The 22988-nt window shown below is 46.2% G+C and overlaps 2 protein-coding genes across 2 annotated transcripts; both read left to right on the top strand.

Annotated features, from left to right (window-relative positions):
• The first annotated feature begins 476 nt into the window (after positions 1 to 476).
• On the top strand, positions 477 to 12680 carry LOC122394565. The gene is made up of 10 exons (XM_043391532.1): positions 477 to 806; positions 3829 to 3921; positions 4164 to 4677; positions 6348 to 6568; positions 6958 to 7094; positions 7886 to 8076; positions 10658 to 10779; positions 11112 to 11270; positions 11820 to 11937; positions 12291 to 12680. The coding sequence occupies exons 1-10, from the start codon at positions 777 to 779 to the stop codon at positions 12494 to 12496; spliced, it is 1791 nt and encodes a 596-aa protein (XP_043247467.1). The 5' UTR covers positions 477 to 776; the 3' UTR covers positions 12497 to 12680.
• A 3104-nt stretch (positions 12681 to 15784) lies between these two features.
• LOC122394559 (macrophage mannose receptor 1-like) lies at positions 15785 to 19706 on the top strand. The gene is made up of 3 exons (XM_043391516.1): positions 15785 to 15977; positions 16193 to 16639; positions 18919 to 19706. The coding sequence occupies exons 1-3, from the start codon at positions 15843 to 15845 to the stop codon at positions 19351 to 19353; spliced, it is 1017 nt and encodes a 338-aa protein (XP_043247451.1). The 5' UTR covers positions 15785 to 15842; the 3' UTR covers positions 19354 to 19706.
• Positions 19707 to 22988: the final 3282 nt, after the last annotated feature.

Raw genomic sequence — 22988 nt, 5'->3', positions numbered from 1 at the left:
AGATGAAAATTCAGATCGAGATAACGAGTCGCGAAGCTACCGATATGCTCAGAAAGACCTTTTGAATGGAATGATATGCTGCATAACTTCGTTGGATCAACTTCATGACCTAGAAATTTTGAGTGACTGAAGTTTAAATTGACATTGACCTGAAGCCACTACCCTATGTTTATCTCACCCAAACAAAACGTATATCGTTCTATACGTGCTTAAATCGGTGCCCTGCGGCCATTTTCGGTGATCTTTTTTCAGCACAAAACTGGATTTCTTCTGAGCGTTCGAATACAATTTGAATTGATACTTGAAAAGACGCCGGTTTTCATGGATCGCCTGTGCGATATTTTACACTTACCTGGGTTTAGCTCTCAGTTCATTTAGCAGTTATTCACAGCATGTCAGTTATGAACATGAGATGTGCTATCTGATTGGTTCATTTCAATACCTCCTTTGCATCCCGCAGCAGCTTCTGAGATCTGAACACTATTGTATCCAGTACTATGGAGATGGACAGCTAAGCCTCTGGAGTTTGAGTTCAACAACCGATCGCTCTGATCGGTGATTGGTCAGACTGCTGAGACCGGCAGCCAATCGGAATGCAGTGCCGGCAATGGCTCATCAGCACTTGATGACGGCAGCAAAAGGTCGTCAGAGCCGCGACTTTAGAGGAGGTTGCCGAGGAGAGCGGAACGGTGCTACCACCGGCTACAGTGCTGCCCTGGGAAGTGGTGTCATAAAAGGCGAGAGCGCGAACGGTGGCCGTCACCCGTTTGGCTCCAATGATGCTGTCGCAGATTCTACTGTACCTGGTGATTCATTGTGATGCTGTTAGTGTTCATATGGGTCGCGATACTGAGCTACCGTTTTCTCAGCGGAATTGGCTAAATCAAAAGCAAATTATTCATTGAGTGCATTGAAGCAGTGCAGCCTTCGCAAGTAAGCATGGGCGTCGAAACCGGGGGGGACGGGGGGGGACGCGTCCCCCCCAGTCGAGGAATCCGGGGGGGACGTCCCCCGCAAAAATATCCTCATGAATGATTAAAAAAGTGATCAACGAAATTGGTGTATTGTCGTTTTGGGATGAAATTGCGGATACCTACTCGTATACAAATTGAATCATGCGAATTGCTGACACTGCACTTGCTTGCAGGGCTGCGGAGTAGATTGATTTTGGTAGCTCTGACTCCGGCTTTTAAAAAATCGCTCGGAGTCCCCACCCCATCTCCGATCACGGCATCCCTCGGCCCGCATCGGAGTGAAAAACATGTGATGTGATGCTTTTGTCTCTTTGAACATTTCTTGGCACGTTAAAAGATAACATTACCTACGAGGTGCAGCTCTGGACTGTCCGTCCCAGGTCCTCGATAGGGAGCCAAAGCTCCAGTTGTAGGGGCGACCATATTCAACAAGGGCTGAAGATCTGTCCCAAAGTCTCAAGCTTGCAAAGACCACACATTTTATGTAGGATATTCGTAATAGTCAAGACCTTCAGCTCACTCTCAAACGGCCCTCTTCCCGTTCAAGGCCATCCGACAGCAGAAGGTCTCACCATGTCCTTTGAACGCTTGATGCTTGAGGGTGAGAGGACCTCGTCCTGGTCTGAGAGAGCCCAGGAGGATGTAATACTCAGTATGGTCCTACATTGGTCTTACCATGACCCGGCCTTCAATCACCACAGCCAACAGAATCTCCAGCTTTTATCCGACCCATCCTCGGGGATGACGTTGACTCTGACTTCAGAGTTGAAGTCTGGTACGACTTTGGTGACTCCAACTCCGTATCCGACCAAAACCGTCGACTACGACCGAAGTCGACTCCGACCCCGCGGTCCTGCAGCTACACTGCACAGAGTTTCAAACTTCTTGGAAATAAGCTGTACCTATGGTTGACAGAGGACCACACGATTTTTTAGAGGCAGGGCTGCTGGACTTGGTGACCAGATCCTAACTGTCCTGGTATCAAACTTATTACTCGGGATGCAAAATTTATGCGTTTTGGGACTGTTTTGCCAAGAGTTTTTGCCAATTTTCGCGGCGCTTCGCGCCGCCAATTCATGCACAGATAGAAAAGAGTGTGACTAATAACGCCTCCACGCGAGAACATGAGAACATGTGTATTGTGTATGCGTTATAAGTAGTGCATAGGCCTGAAATTGTACGGTAACTAGCTTTTGGGTTTTTAGTCAGCCAATCCGTCCCCCCCAGTCAAAAATCCGTGGCGACGCCCCTGCAAGTAAGCTTAATGAAGAGTCACAGACAAACACATTGAATCACATTGCTAGAAAATTATCTGAAAGTTAATGCAAATCCATTTGCACTGTTTATTTATCGTTTCCATGGGGCATTAGCCATGGGGCATTAGTGGTGCAAATGAATCATGGAAAAGTGCCGAAAGTGAGGCGAAATTGATAAATTACGGGCATACACTTCGCGAATATCGACATTTTACAATTATTAAACGTTTTCGGATATCTTTTGGAGCTTTTATCAAAACAGGCTTCAGTGAATCGTCACAGAGCGAGCTCGTTGACCACCTTGGCTCCAATAAATACGAATCAGAAGCTTATGCGCGCTCCCTTATAAGACGCGTAGCTGACCGCCATCCTATGTAAATGTGCGTTTGAAATACGTCTCACTGCGGCCCCACCGCGCTGGCTGGCCCCCAGCTACCACGTCGGACCACGTCACTAAACAAGCGCGCACCGCTGTGACCGCGCATGAGTTCCCGGGTGTGACATCCGCCCTGCGGCTGCATGCTCCTGCGCAGAGGGAGTTCTCAGTCTGGGCCGGCGCCACGGCGTGTGTTGAATATGAACCAGTTCCGACCGAACACAGAAGGCTGGCGTTGTTTCCAGACGACATTGCTCGCCTTTGGGGGATTATCGCTGGCAGAGCGATGACACTGAGTGCATAAATAGTTGCTTGTTGATGAAGTCTTTGCATGCAGACGTGTTCACAGCATGTGCTGTGGAAAGGCAGAGATGTATGTTGGTGGGGGACCAGCGAACACCCATTGAGGGCATCCTGCTTACTGCTCATGGAAATCAATAGGAATTTATCATGGTAAACGGCGATAACCTTTGAGTGATCCCTGGGATGGTATCATCCCGTGATGCCATTGTGCTCTTTGCCTCCACTATCCGCCGTTTGGTCGCTGTGACCCACCACAGTGGTCGGTGTTATCCGCCACTGTGATCAGTATTATCCACCACGTGTTCGATGATAATGAGCTGCGGACGCCGATCTGATACCATTCGGTCGTGTCGTGAGTGTCGGACTCCCACCGGAGGTCATTGTTTGGCGTAAGCACACCTCCGAGTCTCGGCCCGCCGCCGTATACCGGGGAAGCGAGGGCGGACTTGGAACACAGGAAGGGGGCCACTATCGCGCCCGGCTGTTCCGTTGTCGCAGCTATGGCAGAGGTCAGCGACCTTTGAGGTTTGAGACCATTGAGTGAGAGCATTACGACAGAGTTGCTCAATGTTCATGGTGCACTGCTTATATGCGATAAATGTGCTGCGTCCTGCTAGTTGCCGCCCATGTTTTTTTTGCGATTTTTACAAATCGCTATTGTACCCAAATTGTACCATTGGCGACGTTCCAAAGAAAACCTTTTCATACGCTAAGTTATGTTTTACCGTTCTACGTATACGTTAGATATATGAAAATTGAAATCGTCTATTTGGTTAGTATAGTTGAGATATATCTATTATTTTCTTATTCATAAAGGCATCAGGCATTCATAAAGGCACAAGCTCGCCTTTTTGAACCATTTAAGCTTCCAATTTAGGCATCACATATTTCGAGACTGATGGCATGCTGATTTTTTTAGTGTCTGCATTTGGTGATTTATTTTCCGGATACTTACGTCATCGGATCACCAACATGGCAGCCTTCCCAGTCGCTGTCAACGAAATATGGACAGGTGAGCACTGCACTAATGAGTGCTGCACAAAATAAACATTATTAATGACGGAAACAGTATGACATAATATTTACGTAAACGTTGTTTATACATTATTTATGCATAGATAAACCTCTCCCTAGAGATGAATATCGATCGGTAGAGTAACAACTCACAAAAACTCTGTAATCAATTTCGCTTTCAATGTGGCTAAGGCTACTGCACCTCAGTTTTTGACGTGCTACTCCGCCGTTTTACCGCAGGGCTGGCGGCGGCCGCGGGCGGTGTTTCCAGCCCCTCCAGGAGGTACTGTACCTGCACCGACAGCTCCCAGCGCTGTCCCGGTCCGGCCGCCCGCTCCCCCCATAGAGACCCTCCCTATAGGACCGCCAGCGCCGCCTCCCGGTCTGGTGCTGGGCCCACCAGCGCCGCCGCCGGGAGCCACCCTTTCGGCGACCGGCGCCGCTCGGGCGCTGCTTCCGCCGGAGTTCGAGACGAGGCGGAGTAGAAGAGCGGCTCAGGGGGCGTACCCGTGCACCTGCCGACCTCACCCTTACGAATGTAGCTGCAGGGTGGGCCAGCACCGCGTTCCCCAGACTGCCCGACGTCTCCCTCCGGCCCCGCCCACGGGCCCGCCCAGCCCTCCCGGGACGCGTCCGGCACCGCCAGCTCCGCCGACGGCAGCGCCACCTGCACCGCCGACCATAGCGCCACCTGCGCCGCCGGGACCAGGCTCTACACTCCCGGCACCGGCGGCACACAGCGTGCGGGCTGCAGGTATGGTATGACCCATTATCTACGCCAACTATAGCGCAGGTCACTAGGTGATGGTTAGCTCAAGTTACAGCTTTTTAGAAGTCACACATGCTGGGCTGTCTTCCAGCTGACTTTATCAGCTCATGTGAACCGCTTAACCCGCGCCCTGGTGGGGTCTGTTTATAACGCGACCTGGTGGGGGGGGGGGCTATTTTTTGCCCCCCCCCCCCCTCGTATCTCCGACACTACTGGACGGATCCGCAAAATTCAAACGGCGTTCGAAAGGCCTGTCAAATTTGTCGAAGGAAACCAAATTTCATTGACCTCGGGTCACCGATGACGTCACAGGTCAGGTCAAAGATGAAATGTTTCACCGTTCACGGGTCTTCTAGGGAATGCGCTATAACACCGAGGAAAACGCATTTTGTCGAGAATCAGCGATAGGGCGTCAGTTGCCTAGTAGATATGTTGCTATTAGAGGTCACTGACAATACCAGGTCAGGTCACAGGTCAGGTCACCAAGGGTCACGGGTCAGGTCACATGAGCCCAACTTTACTAAGGTTGTGTGATGCATGTTTTATGGCCAATTTTTCATTTCCAACTCAATGGTGTTGGTTATAAGACTATCAGGTACGGCTTAGGTCACTTTTTGGTGAAGTGCAGGTCAAGGTCAGGTCAAGGTCAGGCCAAAAAAGGTCAAATTTTAAAGTTGATAGTTTTGCATAAAATGGGTATTGATTCGATGCAGCTCGTCACGGGGAGTCTAATGGTGGTCTTTGTTTTGCGCTACGGGGTCTAGAATTGCTAAAAATTGAGTTTGAAAATTTAACGTCATCAATTTTGAACAGTTTTTCGCTATAACTTCGCCAGAAAAGAGTTATCAATCTCAAATTTGGTATGTGGATGGAAGGCGGTAAGGACTATCACATATATTCCGGTTTTTGCGAAATTCAAAATTTTTTTGGATTTTTCGATTATTATATAAAAAAAAAAAATATTTTTTGATTTTTTGGGGTCAAAATCCAAAAATTTCAAAAATCTGAGATAGCAGTTTTGTAGCCCTGTACATTCTACAGCTTTTATGTCTTATCATTTTTCTGTATTTGCAAAGCTATAGGCCTGACAGCTCTTCCCGCGAAACCCTTTTTTGGGTCGAAAACGGCAGAACATGACGTCACTCTGTCGTCATTTCCGGCCAACCTATCATAGCCTTTGAAAAAAAAAATTGGTCACAATGTGTAAAATTGATGTCCGGGAGGGTACTGAAAGTTTGGTGACGATCAGCGCAGCGGTTCTGGAGATATATAGAAAAGTCTGGAGGGGGGGGGGCAAAAAATAGCCCCCCCCCCCACCAGGTCGCGGGTTAATAGCTGAGTCCGAATTGGAGACAGAACTCGGCACGAAGAGACATACACCTCTGCCATAGGGGCATAAACGCATTTGTATTACACAGAACACTTGATGCTGGAAATATCATATCTCACAAAGACATAGAGTGCCTGCTACCTATGTGTTACAGGCTCCCACTACCCACATCCCCAGTGGGTAGTGGGTGAGTCCCATTCCTGTGGACTTGAGTCCCATTCTGACGTGCTCTCCCTGGTGGCACCCACTACCCACATCCTCAGTGTAATCCTGTGGACTTAGTCACATTCTGACGTGCTCTCCCTGGTGCTCCGTCGTCCGTCAGACATCAGCTGCATCCGGTCAGCGAGCGAGGAGCTGCTGACCGCCACCCTGCTGATGGACGGAGCACCGATCGCGCCGCCGCTGATCGACCAGCGGCCCGACATTAACCTGCTGACATCAGCGCGGTGCTCGCTGAAATCAGCCGTGGGAGACTGGCCGTCGCTGAGGCTGACCGTCAGGGAGTTTGGGGCCTGCGGAGTGGAGGAGTGTGTGAAGGGAGAGGTGAGGAGGGAGAGAGAGTGTGAGGGGAGAGGCAATGAGTGAGGAGTGAGGGTGTATGAAAGGAGATTTGAGAGAGTGAAAAGGTGGAGGGTGAGTGAGTGAGTGTAAGGACAGGCGAAGGAGAGATGTGATAGGTGGAGGGAGAGGAAAGGGAGAAGCAACGAAGAGGCGAGAGAGACGTAAGGGAGAGGTGACAGAGAGGCGAGGGAAAGGCGATAAAAGGACAGGTGGGTATGGAGTGGCTCATGGCTGAATGACAGATTTTTAGTGAATGAAGCCGGCTTCCATGAACGGCGAAGATCGTGTGAAGTAGGATAAACGAAGTTGGTGTATTTTCTATTCTGACCGCACCTGACAATGGATTTACCCGACTGTTCTGCCGCTCGCAGCGCTGGCTCTGCGTCACTGTGCGGTTCCCGAGACTGGCTGGTCTGCGTCTTCTGGAGGATAGCGTGGTCCGGCTCCGCTGTCTGCCCAAAGAGCGCAGACACGCCCTCGAGAAGCAGCTCACCCTGCAGGCGCCGAGGTATACCGGCAGCGTCTGACGTTGAGAGAAAGCTAGATGATTGGCTGAGAGCGAGCTAGTAGGCTTTAGATCGGATGTAAACGTTTATTGTATAAATCTACTCAAAATTGGCGGTGGCTGCAAGGGCCCGGACGATGTATGTATTGTACACACACTGCCGACTGCGTGGAACTTGTTGCCGTAGAGCAGACATGTTTGTCGCAGGTGTAAGGCCCCGACAAAATTTGACTGCCTGGGTCCAGCTAAATACCGCAAATGCTGCGTACCCAGTAAATTGTGCATGCGTAATCATTTGCAATCTAAATAGAATTGCTCCAGCTCACGAGTTGGCTAGATACTGATGATGCGCTCTCTCTTTTTTCTCTCTCTCTGTCTCTGTCTCTGTCTCTGTCTCTGTCTCTGTCTCTGTCTCTGTCTCTGTCTCTGTCTCTGTCTCTGTCTCTGTCTCTGTCTCTGTCTCTATCTCTGTCTCTGTCTCTGTCTCTGTCTCTGTCTCTGTCTCTGTCTCTGTCTCTGTCTCTGTCTCTGTCTCTGTCTCTCTGTCTCTCTGTCTCTGTCTCTGTCTCTCTCTGTCTCTGTCTCTGTCTCTGTCTCTGTCTCTGTCTCTCTCTCTCTCTCTCTCTCTCTCTCTCTCTCTCTCTCTCTCTCTCTCTCTCTCTCTCTCTCTCTCTCTCTCTCTCTCTCTCTCTCTCTCTCTCTCTCTCTCTCTCTCTCTCTCTCTCTCTCTCTCTCTCTCTCTCTCTCTCTCTCTCTCTCTCTCTCTCTCTCTCTCTCTCGTGCTCCCATGCCAGGCTGGACCGCTTACCAATAGCGTCCTACTCTGGGGCGACGGAGGCCTCCGAGTCCGGCCTCCCCGAATTTGACGTTCAGCTACTGCACCGCGGTCGGGGCCAGTTCCGGTTCACACCGGTCCACACCGGTTACGACAGCGTGCACCTGGGCGACGAGATGGAACTGAGAACGACCGTCAGAGACAGAGACGGTGAGTGGAGCGAATCTCTTATCCCCGATCCTATAGGTACTCTGAATACATAACGTAGAAACTTCAGACTTTGGGGCAAGAGGAACGGCAGGTTGGTAATCAGTAAGCTTCGATCTCACTTTGCCAGAGACACAACATAATTAACCCATTTATGCCCAGGAATATTGACCATCATGAAAATCGATGAAATCAAGATATGTTACGCTTCTACCAGGGCCTTGCATGGAATCGAAAATAATTTTTGCCGGCAGCAAAAGTTTTTCGAGAAAAACGTAAAAAACGTGCGTTGCGAAATCGCAACGAAGGGCACACCGGGCGCCATCAGCGTTGCGAAAACGCAACGAAGGGCACATCAGACGGACATAAAGTACACTAAACCGCCGTATATGCTAGTTTGTTTTAACATATAATTCACCAACTGTTGACAAATATTGCTGGAGAATGCGGAACCCACATCCCTCATGCCTTATTACCCGCCTAAGAGCCTCAATGAGGGAGCATAACTTAAAGGTTCGCGAACGGGGAGATGGCAACAAACGGTCATTATCAACAACCATTGTCCATCTAAAGTACCTAGTGGTTGGCACGTACCCTGGGCGGTGCTTTCTTTTTGGAAGCTAGACAGAGCCATTAGCCCATTACCCTCTCATATGAGAACCCCAAACATAAAACAATTTAACCGAGGATTGGGAGTCAATCTGTGCCTCGCCTAAGCGCCTATCCGCAATACCATTGTAAACCACCCTCCTAGGAGTAAAGTTAAATTCAAATGCAGGGTAGTCATGCCTACTCTTAGCAAAAAAAAAGAACCTATCCGGCTTTCACAAATTACCCGCGTAAGGCGTAGCGCGTCATAACAACTCGGCTTTAAGTGTCTCCCAGGACCCATTTTATCACTTTTACACCTAATACAAAATTGTCATTGTCCCACTCTCAGCTACCTTCACTTGTAACCTCTCTCTCGAGACAATGCCAGGGCAGACCATTGATTCGACGCAGTTCACACTTTCCAAGTGTTCCGTTAATCCGTCCTTTCCATCTTCAGGATAGTAGAATCCTTCTCCTCCATGCCTCAACCCCTGTTTCGAGCTGGACGGGCAACTATATCGCATTCGAGCAGCTCCCATAGGAGCACAGGTCTGTAGCCGGATGCAGTAAGTGCTTGGGAAGGGGGGTGGGGCTGGTTCATGGGTGGTCTGGATGGATGGGCTCAGCCTCGACGATTCACCATGCCCGCTCAGACCAATGTTTTCCCTATTTCCAATAACGCTTCTAGATCTAAAATGGTCTGATTAGACAGGCCTACCCTCAGTAAACAAACAAGCAATGCTTCACATCAACGGCAACCACTTTATCAATCCGTGCAAACCATGAATTCTAAAAATAAACTATTATTTTCCCATACGCCCTCATCACCCCTGCCAAAGGGGTCTGTTGCCCCCCCCCCCCCCCCGAGGGGGCATATCCCACATTTACCGACTCTGGGACTTGGGAGTTATCTTTTCTAACGTAAGGGTCAGCGGATTGTATCCAGAGAATGACAATGTCTATCTGTCGTCTGATACCAGACTACGTCCCCATTATTTAGTACATAGTAGATCCAATTTTCAAAGTACCTCGCTATCTCTCAGCTCCGTTAGCATCGCCGACCGTTTGATGCAGGTCCTTTTCCTACCATGCGATTTTCAGATGCTCGAAAACCCATTGCAGTTAGTGAACAGCCTGATAATCTGCGAGAGAAAAAGAAATGAGTGTTTGATAGCTGTTTAAGTGAGTTAATGTGAAACGTGTCGCAACATTCACGTGCAAATGCACCTTGCACTTTACATACCTACACGTCCCTCACGACTACAAAACGAGAGAGAGAGAGAGAGAGAGAGAGAGAGAGAGAGAGAGAGAGAGGGGGGTAGGGAGGGAGAGAGGGAGGGAAGGAGAGAGAGTTGGGGAAGCGTGGAAGAGAGGGAGGAAGATTGGAGAGAGAAGGAAAGAACCCACAGCGTACCACAAGTGAAGTCTATTTGATGTTCCTATACTTCCGCTGCACTGCCAATTTGCCCCTCGTTGCGTTTTCGCAACACCCCTGTCTTTCCGATGTGCCCAACGTTGCGTTACCGCAACACGACTGTAGTCATATTTGAAAATAGTCACAAACCCTATTTGCAGCATAATTTGTTAATAAAATGCATATTCTAGCTATTGTAGGGACTCTGCAGAATATGTTCACACATTATTCATTACGATATAATTAATCACTTAATCTACTTATTTTGGTTTTCGTGACGTCATCACTGACGGGACCTTCGACTTCCCTCTGGGAGCTCTGGACGGTAAGTTACCGGCCGCACAGACTTGTAACTGCGTAGCATCATGCGCACAACCATACTAAACGCGCTGAAACTTGTCTCATCGGTAAGACGCCATTACACGCTTCTCAAGATTTGATCACGTCGACGCTTGCTTGTGTTGCGAAAACGCAACGAAGGGCGTAAATGGGTTTTAAGAACCTCTTTGTGATTTTTGCGCCTCTCTCCATGCTCGATATTATCGAGTCTTACAGCGGCCCTGACTGCGTTTTCGGCAGGCTGGCGGTACAGCCGTCTGACGGGACTGGTACTGGAGCGTGTACCGCCCGATGGCGAGGTACAACCCAGCGACATTGTACCGCTGGTGCTCAGCGACGGGTGTGCCAACCGAGAGTACAAGGTACCGTGGAGCTGCCGCCCACGTCGATGCAAACACGGTCGATAGCGTTGAAAGTTGTTTGACCTGCCATGCCATGGGCCTGCACTAAACATATTGCCTGGTGCTGTTCATTCAGAGGTCAATGTATTCACTAGCAAGGGGAAAATTATGCATACAATTATAACATATTTTTCGTGTAGGAAAAAACGTTTCATCCTTCTGCATGGTGCATGCTACATACCCGTAACCTTCGTTGGAGAATTTGCTGAAAGTTATTCCTCACTTATTCATGTGCCTTGCAGATCAGCAGCAAGAACACACAAGATGCATTACCTGCCCCTAATCTTTTCCAGCTACTGGCACCTGAGAACCCTTCGTGGTTTGAGAATGATCCTCTGGTGGTCCGGTTCTCGTTCCGGGCATTCTCCTTCCAGGGAGTGACCTCGGATGACCTGATCAGGGTCACAGTCCGGATTGCCGCCTGCAGATACTACGAGCCCGACTGTAGACCAGTGAGATATCGCAGTTTTTTTGTGGCTTTTTTTTTGCCTCAAAGTAGACGTCTAGCTTTCCAATGCACGGCTCACACTTGATTGTTGCTTAGAAATTGGGTTGCTTTGCTTTCTTTTCTGAATTAGCGCATGCAAAAAAAAAATAGTTTTCACGTAGTGATGAAAGAATGAATGTTTTTATGATGCATTGGTCTTAAGCGAACTATAACGTTGAGATTATTCGGTTTTTATTTTGAAGCTTCTCGTACCTAATCATTTTCCATTATTAAGTACGGAATACGGATCAGCCAACGTTCCCTAATGCAGGTGACTGGTGATGCCCCTAACATTAGCCCCGTTTACATAGGGATTGTTGCAAGCTTATAGCTCCGCCCATTATGTTGCAAAAAATGGCGATGGTGCGTTACAATTTACAAAATTATCCCCTCTAAATATGCAAAGATCACTGCATCGAAATTATCGCAAAATAAATGACCTAGACTAGAGCCTCGTCAAAAATGTTATGTAAACGCGACTATTGTCCGTGCCACTAACTGTATCCATTCGCAGCCGGTCTGTGGGCCCGGCACCTCTACACGAGTGAGGCGCAGCGTAGATTCGGAGCCAGCAGCGCTGAGTAGCAGCCGCCAGTCCCACTTCCGGGTGGTGGCACACGCCGTGGGGGAAGGTAGGTACAGTTCTGGGTGGTGGGACACCGCTGCGGGAATGTAGGCATATACATAGAGCTCCCGTAACGCACTGCGCCCTCTTTATAGCATTGTGCAACTGCAGTTAGGTAGGTACCTACCCATATAAAACTGTCAGTGCTATGAACGGCATTGTAATGTCACACACATTATTACCGCAGTAATACTTAGATAAGTAAATTGTATTACTTGAACGTATATGTTCGAGTTCCGACGCATATATAACATAAAAATAGGGTAACAGAACAATCAGTTGACGACCTTTTGCATGAAAAGCTAACAGAAAAACAATGATGCATGTCGACCTACCTTGGCTCAATCATTTTGTTTCCAGAGTTGCCGATAAGCTCGCCTGTTGGTCTCGAATTCTTCTATCCAGCGGCTCTTCTGGCATTATCTGCTGTTCTCGCCCTGTCAACCTTTGTTTCGCTGCTGTTGACGCTAGCCACGATGCGTAACACCCTCAAGAGCTTGAGAGAGGCTTTTTTGAAACCTCGCTTCAGAAATGATTTTGAAGTGCTTGAAGAAAAGTGTAAATAATATGATCGTCGCTTGTGGCTGTAAGAATGGCATTATGCAATGATGTTTGTGTGTTTCATTACTTGTTTTATTACGTCTGTTTTTGTAAACGTAGAATGCGGGAGGCGCTTTTATGCGTGTGTGACAAGTGTGTGATATTTACTTTCAATAGCTTGTATTGGCTGTAATGAATTAATAACTAAAAGTGCTTTTATTTTACTCGAAAGAAGCTCGAGAAGGAACTTCGCCAGACATCCCTCTCAGACATCCGATAAGATTGCCCTGCGAGGACATCTAATACAATCTGGAAGTACATACGTGGAGTCAGATCTACATAGATTCAAGCAGTTAATGTTACAGTACTATTATAATATTGATAGTATGATAAATTCCGGATTCGAAATAAAAGTGTTTCGAATCCGGTTTTTAAAAGTTGTTTTTTAAGTTGTTTTATTTCGAATCCGGATTTTACTTTTGGGAAGAATGAGAGTGAGGCTATTTTTTTTTTTTACTATTTGGTACCTTTGGCTGCATCAATTTGACACCTTGTGTCAAAATATGAACTTCGTAGCTGCCATAGGTCGTCCGGAAATGACGTCATAGTGACGTCATGTTCGGACGATTTCGACGCAAAACATTGATTACGGCAATTGCTCTCAAGAGTTCAGATGGCACTCTACACATACCGCTCAGCCGTTGATGTCAATGGAAAGCCCAATTAATTTTCTAGCGACAAGAAAATAGCAATATGCTAAGAAATGGCCGGTTCGAAGAAATATGCGATTTAAAAACCCTCTGCAGTAGCAGGAAAAGAGCGTAAAAATGCAACCAGCGTATATTTTTACTATGAAGAAATCATTTTTCAGTGAGGTTTTAGATAAGGTTTAACAACTTAATTACAAAAAAGAATATTTGTAACTTTATTTCCAAATAATATTTTCAAAAATGGCAGCTGTTGGCAAGTAGCTTGGAAGCGATTGTGGCGCACCGCGCCATTATCGTCCTGATGGCGAGGCCCCCTTAGCATGTCATCAAAAGTGCAGTGACATGGGCCTGAGTAGTTGCATCCCTTTTACCAAGCATCCGGACTACTCTCGATGCATGTGGGTGACCTCTACTGCAGGTGCTAAATGCAAAATGAAGAGGTGTCAAGTTTATTCCCATTACAATAACTCGGCAATTGCTTGAGGGATTACGCTGACATTTGGCATCTGAATTGGCACCCACCGGTCAATGCGAATCCATGTCACTGTCACGGTTGGGGTCTCTGAAACCTTCATAGGCACCCTAAAAACTCATGTGAACCTTCAAAGAACCCAAACAACTGCGTAGCGGGGGGGGGGGTACCAAAGGTCGACATGGGCCCTCATTGACTGGCATTGGCCCCTGGACACTGATAGGACCTTCATAGGCTGGAATGGAGTCTTTGAGGCCGATAAAGATCATTGAAGGCCTGCAAAATGACTATCTGCGTTTGCCGTCAGAATCAGTAATTGGGAGACGGGAGTTGTCCTCAACGGTCGATACACTGAAAAAAAAATTGAACGCCGTTAACTGGGTAAGTGGTTATTCTGCATACCAAAGGGAGTTTTTTTTATAAATAATGGGTGTTCAGGGAGCGTTTGACACCTTTAACCGTGTATGACAGGCTTCATGACACTGTAATAAGTGTCACAGTACACATTTAAAAGTGTCTGACACTCACCATACACTGCAAAAACACCCCACCCCGTTTTTAAATTTTCTCAGTGTATGAGACGTTCAGATGGTGGCGGGGGTCCGTTTGGGGAACTCGGAAACTAGCTTAGGGCTCCTTTAGAGCCCAGTAGGGCTGCTTCGGAGGCTGGGTGTGGCAATCAAGAGCATTGCCGGCCTCAGCAGCGGGAGCCTGGCAGCGGCCTGGTCCAGGACTTCGGGCTCTGAACCGGAAGGTACAGGTGTGGGAGCAAAACATTGTGCCGATGCATCGGCGCAATGTCCTCGCCCCGCTGCAGCGGCGCGCAGGATAACTAGGAGTGAAATGCCAAAAGCTTGTGTCCTCCCCTTTCGGCTAGGGCTTATACAGGGTGATTTTTTTAACTGTTAAAAAGTAAACGTCAATGGTAGTCCCTAAATCGAAAAATCTTGTGCAAAAAAGCAATGCACGTGATAGATGAATCTGGGACATTTTGTATGGTGTCATGATTTGTCCCTTTTAACCGAAGGCCTCGGCCCCAATGGAGCCTGAAAATGTCCCACCAATCGGGCACGCATGGTCCACCGCCGTTCAGTAAGGAACGACACAAAACGATGATTTTGAAGCATTGAGGCAGTTCGAAGCATACGATCATCAAGGAGATACCTCAGAAAGACGTTAAATAATGCACGAACGAGCTTGTATTCATAAATAACCTTCAAACGGTCCATCTGGCGTATGTGCAGCCTCTGAAGAATCAGTCTTCAGGGAGAAACAAAAACAGCGAATCAGACACCACCAGGGCCGCCAGTAGCAAAATCCTCGACCTGCCCTTTCTAGACTTCTAGTTTTTGGACCCAGGTATGGCAGATATAACAAGAAAACATTGGAAATATCTGGCAGAGCTGAAAATGGGTGATAGGAGCCTTTTCAGTCCGCCTAATGAGTATGGGAGTCCATGGTGCTGTTTAACATATGCTCAGGCGGGCTGATTCGTGTCGGTGAGAGAGGGGGTAACTTCAAGCACAAGTAAAATACACGATGGACGTTCCTTCACATCGTGTCTGCATGAAATCAAAATGTCCCAGAATGCTCGTCATGCTGGTATATAATTTTACAATATGTATTTGCATTTTAACGCCACTAAACCTCATTACTTTTTAACAAGTAAAAAAATCACCCATGTATGTACACAAGAAAAAGGCAGACCCGGCAAGGGTTCACCTGCCTTGAATTCGGTAAAAGCTGTGATGTTTCCATATACCCGGTAACTCTTCGGTAAATTGTATGGAGATGGTTTGCACTTGGCTTCTATGTAGTTTTCCAGTTCAAGCGCTCTGAATTTGACATCCCCGATCTGTTGCGAGACCGATGTTGATACGCCGGTCATGCCCTCGCCCTCGCTATCCGACTCCACATTTGAAGTTCTCGTGTGTTTTTGTTTAATCACGAAGTTCACGTGTGTCAACTATCGGCACACGTACCTAGCTCTTCTATGTTTTCACATGTGGTCACTGGCTGGCGCCTATCGAACGCAAACGTGGCACGTGCTCTCTCACTTCCACCAGCCAATAGCGAGTCGCCATGTAGAATGGCGCCTTGAACCTTCGCGTACATAAACCGAGCTTTGGATAGATCATCACCACTAAGGCTAGTCGCTTGCACAAAGTCAGCTAGTGCCACGTTCGCAGCATGGCGGCTCAGCTTTTCTGTCATTTACTCTTTTTATTGGTTGCGGTCTCTTTCGGAACAGGCATAACATTTCGATCTGGAAGAGCTTCAAAGCACGCCGGGACCTTTCGCTTGGTACAAAATGAAGACATCGAGGTAAGGCCTGCACCTGTAAAAACTTGTCCTTGGCGCATGGTGTAACTTTGGGCAGATAATTATGGTATACCATAGTTTCTGTATCTGTATAGTTACCTTGCTGAAGCCACACATTCTGAAGTAAGCGTCAGTGTTCGTTTTCATTGTGCTACGATCCCAAAGTGTGCACAGTGTCGCTAATTTGTCACGCACATTCCCCTCTTCCCTCTCCTCAGCCGCGCCATCAGGACTGCCCCTCAGGATGGGTGGGCCCCCACCGCGGCACCTGTTACAAACTCGTCACGGACAAAGCGCTGAACTGGGACGGCGCCAACGCCACCGGGTGTCAGAGCCAGCATGAGGGCGCTCACCTCGCGGCCATCACCTACGACAACAAGGCCTTCCTTTCCAAGCAGAGCGACATCCGAAAGGGCTCCTATTACTGGATCGGCCTTCGCTCGCCGTACACCAAGTGGAACCAGGACACGGAGTTTGAGACTGACATCGATTATACCAACTGGGAGGTCATCAAGGCTCAGGAGCCCGACGGCGCTGCTAGCTCCAACGACGACTGTGTCCTCATGTCGGGAGCCGGTGCAGGAACCGAATTTCAGCCGCCGGGCGTCTGGGCCGATACGCACTGCGACAGCACCCTGTCCTATGTCTGCGAGACTGAACAGGAGGTGAGAGACGGCTAGAACAGGAGGAGGAGGGAGGGCTACAAGGTGGGAGAAAGACATAGAATGATAGGGGGTTCAAGGTAAGAACAAAGTCACAAGGTAATAGGAACACATGCAATGGGGGGGGGGGGTCAAGAACTAATATAATCCCCAAAAAGGAAATCAAGAACATAAAAAGATGATAAAATAAATTGAAGAAAGCGAGAGGGTAGTTTGGATGTGATAAAGATACGTTCAAAGCTGGGCAGTGGGCAGCTTCTACGGTGCAACAGTATACCGTAAGTATGAGAAAATCCCAGCCGGCTAGAGGACACCTAAACTTTTTGCATAGAAAGTGGTCGTGAAAACGGCTTCTATGTACCGTTTTTTTGTGACCTTGTGACCTGACCCGAGGCCACTGCAACACAAAACTCCAAAATCATATGTCAAATGGATGCCCCAAGTTGTGTCTGAATTTTGGTGCCGCTAAGTCTAATGGTTTTTACGCTATAAACGATAAACCAAGCGATTCCGTTGCCGCTATTATAGTCCAATTTTACCCTGACATTGTACCGGTTTTGGTGACCTGGTGACTTGCGAAAAACCGTATGGGGGTTGCATCAACCCCCCCCTCCCCCCGGACCCGGCGGGGTTAAGGCTGAAACAGACTCTTCCTGCATTCAGGAAATCGCATGCGAGAGCCTATTCAAATACATTATCATTCTTCCCGCATCAATTGCATGCGGGAGGTGCGTGCGATTGAGAGCGTGCTTCCATGTATTTGAATAAGCTCTCGCCTGCGATTTTTTGACTGCGGAAAGAGTCTGTTTCAGGATTGTCGTGAATTTTCGCCCACAGGGCTGATTGCCTGTCTGACGATGCTCTGTGGGCGAAAATTCACTCAACTCTAATACATCATATTCGACATTTAACATATATTCGAGGAAAAGGTCAGTAACAATCATTCTATAATATTACAAGAAGTTACTCGCGAGAGCACTCAATAACATATCCTGTAAGAGGTTCGTAAATTGTAAACTCAAATTCATGGTCGGAGGTATCGTGAAGTCCAAAAGTCAAATGTTGTTAATCTTTACTTGTACACTCAAGTTTTTTTTTGTAATTGCAAGCTATATTTGTTAGTGAAACAGGCCTCTGTCATAGGCGGAGGAACGGGGAGGGCACCGGGACACCATGCCCCCCTTTGATTTTGGCATTTTAACATTATGAGCCCTATGGGCGTTGCATGGCAAGAATGGGACCAAAAATCGGCAGTGCCCCCCTTAAATTGAAGGTGTTCCGCAGCTACTGACCTCAGAGGCCTGTTTCACTAACAAATAAAGTGTGTAATTACAAAGAAAAAACTTGAGTTTAAAAGAAATCATTACCAACATTTGAAATTTGGATTTCACGAAACCTTCGGCCATGAATTTTGAGTTTAAAATTTGCAAACTTTTTTACAAGAAAAAGTTTGCTAGAAAACACGGGAATCGCAAACTTTCTGTTTCACGAAGACCAGAAACTTGAAAGAAAACATCGCAATTACAAACCTGAAATTCCAGTGGTCCTGACGTTCGGAATTTTGATACTTTTTGTGCAATGATGCAAAGCAATCAATTATTTAAAACAAATATGATATGCTGAGTCATTATATGCTCTTTTTCACTTAGCACATTCCCTACGAACCAGCTACGAGCAATAAATGAATATCGTCATGTTTTGTCATTTGCGCGCCATAATTGCATTCAACAGTCTTCTGCTGTCAAATGTTTTTACGTGTTATTTTCATTCAATAATAAGATATTGTGAACTATCATTTATACCACTCAGAAACAGCATCATTATTTTTAACTTATTCCTGTAATTTCTGACATGAAAACTAGACATAGTTTGATAAAAAGAAGCAATATCTGTAACATGGTGAAGTTCTTGATTAAAAACAATTTTATTGTTTACAAGTTTATTTACCAACTCTTTTTATCGGAGGTGCCGCTGGTGATGAAGTTTAGTGAAACCCGATTTTACATAGTTTGCAAAAATACTTATGAATTGTAAAGTTCAAACACTTGTAATCGCAAGTTTTTAGTGAAACAGGCCTCTGTTTGAAAAAGCTGAAGTTCAATTTTTAAAAGATGCGTTTTAATTAGAAAAAAATGTAATCCAATTTGAATGGCATCTTTTTCAAACGGAGGTGCATCCGTTTTCAACCTGAGCTTCAACTTCTTAAAACTGAAGGAAAAAAGGTGTAGTTTCCATACTCTTAGCTATCTCGCCGGTATCTTAACTGGTCTGCTCATTCACAGGACGGCGCATGCGCAGAGGGCTGGGAACTTCTGAACGGCCGCTGCTTCCGACTCTCCTCTATAGATGACTTCAAGAGCTGGCAGGCAGCGAGGGACGCCTGTGCTTCCACCATCCCGTCCTCTCGTCTGGCAGTCATCGACTTCGAGCTGCCCGCGGACTCCCGGGTGGTGAAGGACAGTGTGGCGTTCTGGGTCGCCCTGCGATCCACGCCGGGCTCGGACGGAGTTCTGCGCTGGAGCAGCCCAGGGAAACCCCAGGTGGTCAACGCCAACTGGCAGCAAATTGTCAGCGTGGAGCCCAACGGTCCGCCGGAGAGGAACGAGCTCTGCGTGGCGGTGAACGGGGTCAACTCAATGGATGTTTACACTGTTGGGGAATGGGCCGACGTCGACTGCAGCTTTAAGACGCAGTATCTCTGCGAGATGCACCCGTAAGACGCAGTATCGGTCGGATGCAGGTGTGAGGTGTGGTATCTGTAGATACTAGAGATTTGTAGATATCTGTAGGTACGGTATCTATGGATCCCTAGTGTCTGTAGGAACTGAGATAATCTATGGACTGCGAATAGGTGATTGCATTTCCGTAATTGATGGTCTGACTTTTTTGCGGCAAAAAAAAATCGTTTTCTTCATATCGTATGGTATTCACAGGCTTTTCGCGGTTGTCTGTTTTAAACGCATTTTCTCTTGAATTCGTAACAGGTTGTTATAGCATGTTTACACTTCTTTTGATGCTAAAAAGGCGTTCATTGGCAAGTGATGTTTGAAAATAAATACTTTGTTTCGAATTTTCGTGTGCCTTAACCGACAGCCAGGATGGATTGCTGAAACAGTAGAGTAGATATCTGAACACACTATGTACCTACAACTAACACAAACAAGTAACCAGTGTTTGTCGCTGGTTATGTCCTGCGGCAAAGGGACAAAGAGAAGGAGTATAGGCGGATAAAAATTTTACGCCTCTGTTAAGGCCTGGCTACACGATGCGTTTTCTGCGTGTGTTTTTTTTTGCGGATTTGCGCAGTTTGCATAATATTGTTCTAGAAAAAAAACGATATTACGTTTTGTATATGTTTTAATGTTAAATTATAGTTAACCCGCGACCGCCTGGGGGGGGGGCGGGGGGCGGATCCGACCCCCTCCGTTTTTCTTGAATAACTCATGAGCCGCTTACGCTATCAACTTGAAACTTTGCATACCTTCTCCCCCATTAATTTGACGTCTTCTGTGTAATTTGTAAGAAAAAAAATCCAAAACTTTTTGAGATATATTGATTTTAGTGATGTAACTACATGGTGTTTTCAGTCAAAAGTGGTAAATATTAAAAAAAAAATCACCAAAAATCAAGGTTTAAAGCAAATTGCAAATTAATGACATGAATAGACGCAGCTTAACGACTTCTTTAAAATGGCTATCTCGGATGTTCCATAAAATGCGTTTTTCACCCCCAAAAATTCAAAAAAAAACTATATTTTTGGAAAACAGCAAATAAATCCAAAAAAGAATTTCCAAAAAACGGAATATGTGTTATAGAGCTCTATAAGAACATTAAATGTCCCAAATTTAAACTTTCCATCTTGATTTTTGACCCCCAAATTGTAAAAAAATAGCTCCAACATGCATAAGGCATGGTAACGTCATAATCATTTTCGTGAATTAGAGGCACTTCTGAACATCGCATGTGAAAACAAATGGCGCCACTAGATTCCTGGGACAAAGCTTGTCTAGAAAAGTGCATTTTTATGTCAAAAATAAAAATATGAAAATTTGACTTTTTTCTCAGCCCTCGTTTAGTTATGTATTGGTATAAACGTTTTTTATGCATTCAATGTACACTTATTACCAGCACAGTGACTTGGGGTCACATATAACCATTACCATCGGATTTGGCGTGAAAAAATAAGCCATAAAACTGTGTCGCACGCCCATGTAGCAGAAAGTGAAAACCGTGACCTTTGGTGACCTGACCTGACCTTGACCCGTACTTAGTATGACCCCTATACGCACATGGTACCTTTTCTAGGTCTTTGAGGTCATTTTTGGTGAGTTTTGAGCAGCAGCTATCGATTCCGCTGTCCCTAAGCCTAATCATGCAAAATCCCAGAATTTGACCTTTGACCTGACCTTGACCCGAAAGTTGACCTCAATCTTAAAATCTTAAGAGTACTTTGGGAAGGTCTCGTAGAGACCTTTCGAACGCCGCCTCGCGGGCCTCGATAGGACCATTGGTTCTCGAGATAACAGGGGGGTCGAATCCGACCCCCCCCCAGGCTGTCGTGCGTACGGAAATAGCCCAGGCGGTGCTGGGTTAATTTATATAGGTAATAGTTATATAAACCTGTGTATATAACAATGCCAAGGCTATATCATTTATAACTTTTTTATAGAACGATATTAGGCAAAACACGTAAACTCGCAAAATAAAGGGCACGCAGAAAAACGTATAGTGCAGAATGGGCCGTTACTCGTAATAACGTATGTTGGACCATGTGGCGACATGCAATAAGCGACGTCCGAAAGAACGTCAAATCCAAGACAGAGTACCTAGTACACGGGTACTTTGTGTTACTTGGGTACACGTTGGAAGACCAACAATTTAAATAAATATACAAACCCTATTCATCAGTGATCACACGAACTTCAGTCACAATAAGTACCTAAGGAAGGGTATCATTGGATTTATAATTCAATAGTCGCATCGCAGTAATGAGGAAGCCTGATACACACATAGACATAGCAATATACGTGTTGATTAGTGTTTAGAAAGGCCTTTCAATAAAATATGCATTTTTAAATTGTTTTTGAATGACCTCTTTACAAAATGATGCTTTTCATTCATGTGTTTTTTGTTTTAGATGAATTTTCGGCCACGAGCGATGATCACATCAATGCCAAAATATAAGAATATTGGAATACGAAAAAGAATAAAAAGAATGCAAAAAATATTGGAATATAAAATACAAATTGTAGTTTTGTATTTGTATATGTATTTGTATTTGTATTTGTATTTGTATTTGTGTCTTGTCCCCAAATATACTTATATTTTGGCATCGATGAGATAATGGTCCTGGCCAAAAATTCATCTAAAACAAAAAATACATGAATGAAAAGTATAATTTTGTAGGGAGGTAATTCGAAAACATTTAAACGATTTAAATGCCTTACATTCAGCGAGCACTAAACGAAAATAAAATATTCATTTGCTTTAAACTATATTCTGACAAACCTTGAATTTTTGACCTTGACCACAGGTCAAGGTCAGGTCACCTTGACCACAGGTCAAGGTCAGGTCACCTTGACCACAGGTCAAGGTCACGACCTGACCGGAAAGGGTCATGTTGCATATCAGTCGATCCGTATTGTCGAGCTGAACACATCTGGCGTGTTTTCACACCACTCTAGCACGTCTCAATCAAAAGTTATAGCGAACAATACTGCTGTTGACCGAACATGACCTGAGATGTGTGGGAATGATGCATGGACAGAACAAAAAAAAAAAAAAAAACGGCGCTCTGCGCCGCCGTTTTTTAGATATGCGCGAAAAACGTGAGGAGGGGGCGTAAAAACCCCGTCCAGCATGGCGCGGGTAAAGAACTACTAAAATTCCTGAGTTATAAACGGACCAAACAGGCATCTATTAGGTACCCGCTAGCTATTCCGTTGTGAAAACGGATAAAATGGGTTTTGGGACAAGGGCGACAAAGGCCATTCGGTGAATGGCTCGCTTGAGCCCAGTCTCGGCTCCATAGGCAAAATGTCACCCTGTGGCATCCAAGGCTGTTGCTGCTGTTCGTTATCACGCACATCACCTACACACCAGTCATGTAGAACGCATTTGGGGTGACAAACGAGCGAGCAAGACAGTGGGCCCACGTGCGAAAGTTTTGAGAGAAAGACCTCCAACTGACTTTTGCCGGCCACACTTTTGTAAGCATTATGTGAATATATTATGCATTTTGTAGGTACTGTGTAGAGAAGTATCAATTACTTGGCTCATCTGAGAAGTAATTATCAATCATATCCTCATAATATTATTATTGTATTCACGATTGGTAGTGAAAATAACTACC

Source organism: Amphibalanus amphitrite, unplaced genomic scaffold (assembly GCF_019059575.1).
Source record: "Amphibalanus amphitrite isolate SeventyFive unplaced genomic scaffold, NRLGWU_Aamphi_draft 000599F_arrow, whole genome shotgun sequence".
NCBI lineage: Eukaryota > Metazoa > Arthropoda > Thecostraca > Balanomorpha > Balanidae > Amphibalanus > Amphibalanus amphitrite.
The sequence above is the reverse complement of the archived record's forward strand: the minus strand, read 5'-3'. Positions and strand labels throughout refer to the sequence as shown.

What these genes read in the sequence shown, in the direction of transcription:
- LOC122394565 (XM_043391532.1), top strand. Translation starts at nt 777, where the DNA reads ATGATGCTGTCGCAGATTCTACTGTACCTG. An exon ending in CGCAGATTCTACTGTACCTG is followed by an intron (nt 807 to 3,828) that starts GTGATTCATTGT and finishes TGATTTTTTTAG; the next exon opens with TGTCTGCATTTGGTGATTTA. An exon ending in GGCACACGCCGTGGGGGAAG is followed by an intron (nt 11,938 to 12,290) that starts GTAGGTACAGTT and finishes TTTTGTTTCCAG; the next exon opens with AGTTGCCGATAAGCTCGCCT.
- LOC122394559 (XM_043391516.1), top strand. Translation starts at nt 15,843, where the DNA reads ATGGCGGCTCAGCTTTTCTGTCATTTACTCTTTTTATTGGTTGCGGTC. An exon ending in TACAAAATGAAGACATCGAG is followed by an intron (nt 15,978 to 16,192) that starts GTAAGGCCTGCA and finishes CCCTCTCCTCAG; the next exon opens with CCGCGCCATCAGGACTGCCC. An exon ending in TCTGCGAGACTGAACAGGAG is followed by an intron (nt 16,640 to 18,918) that starts GTGAGAGACGGC and finishes GCTCATTCACAG; the next exon opens with GACGGCGCATGCGCAGAGGG.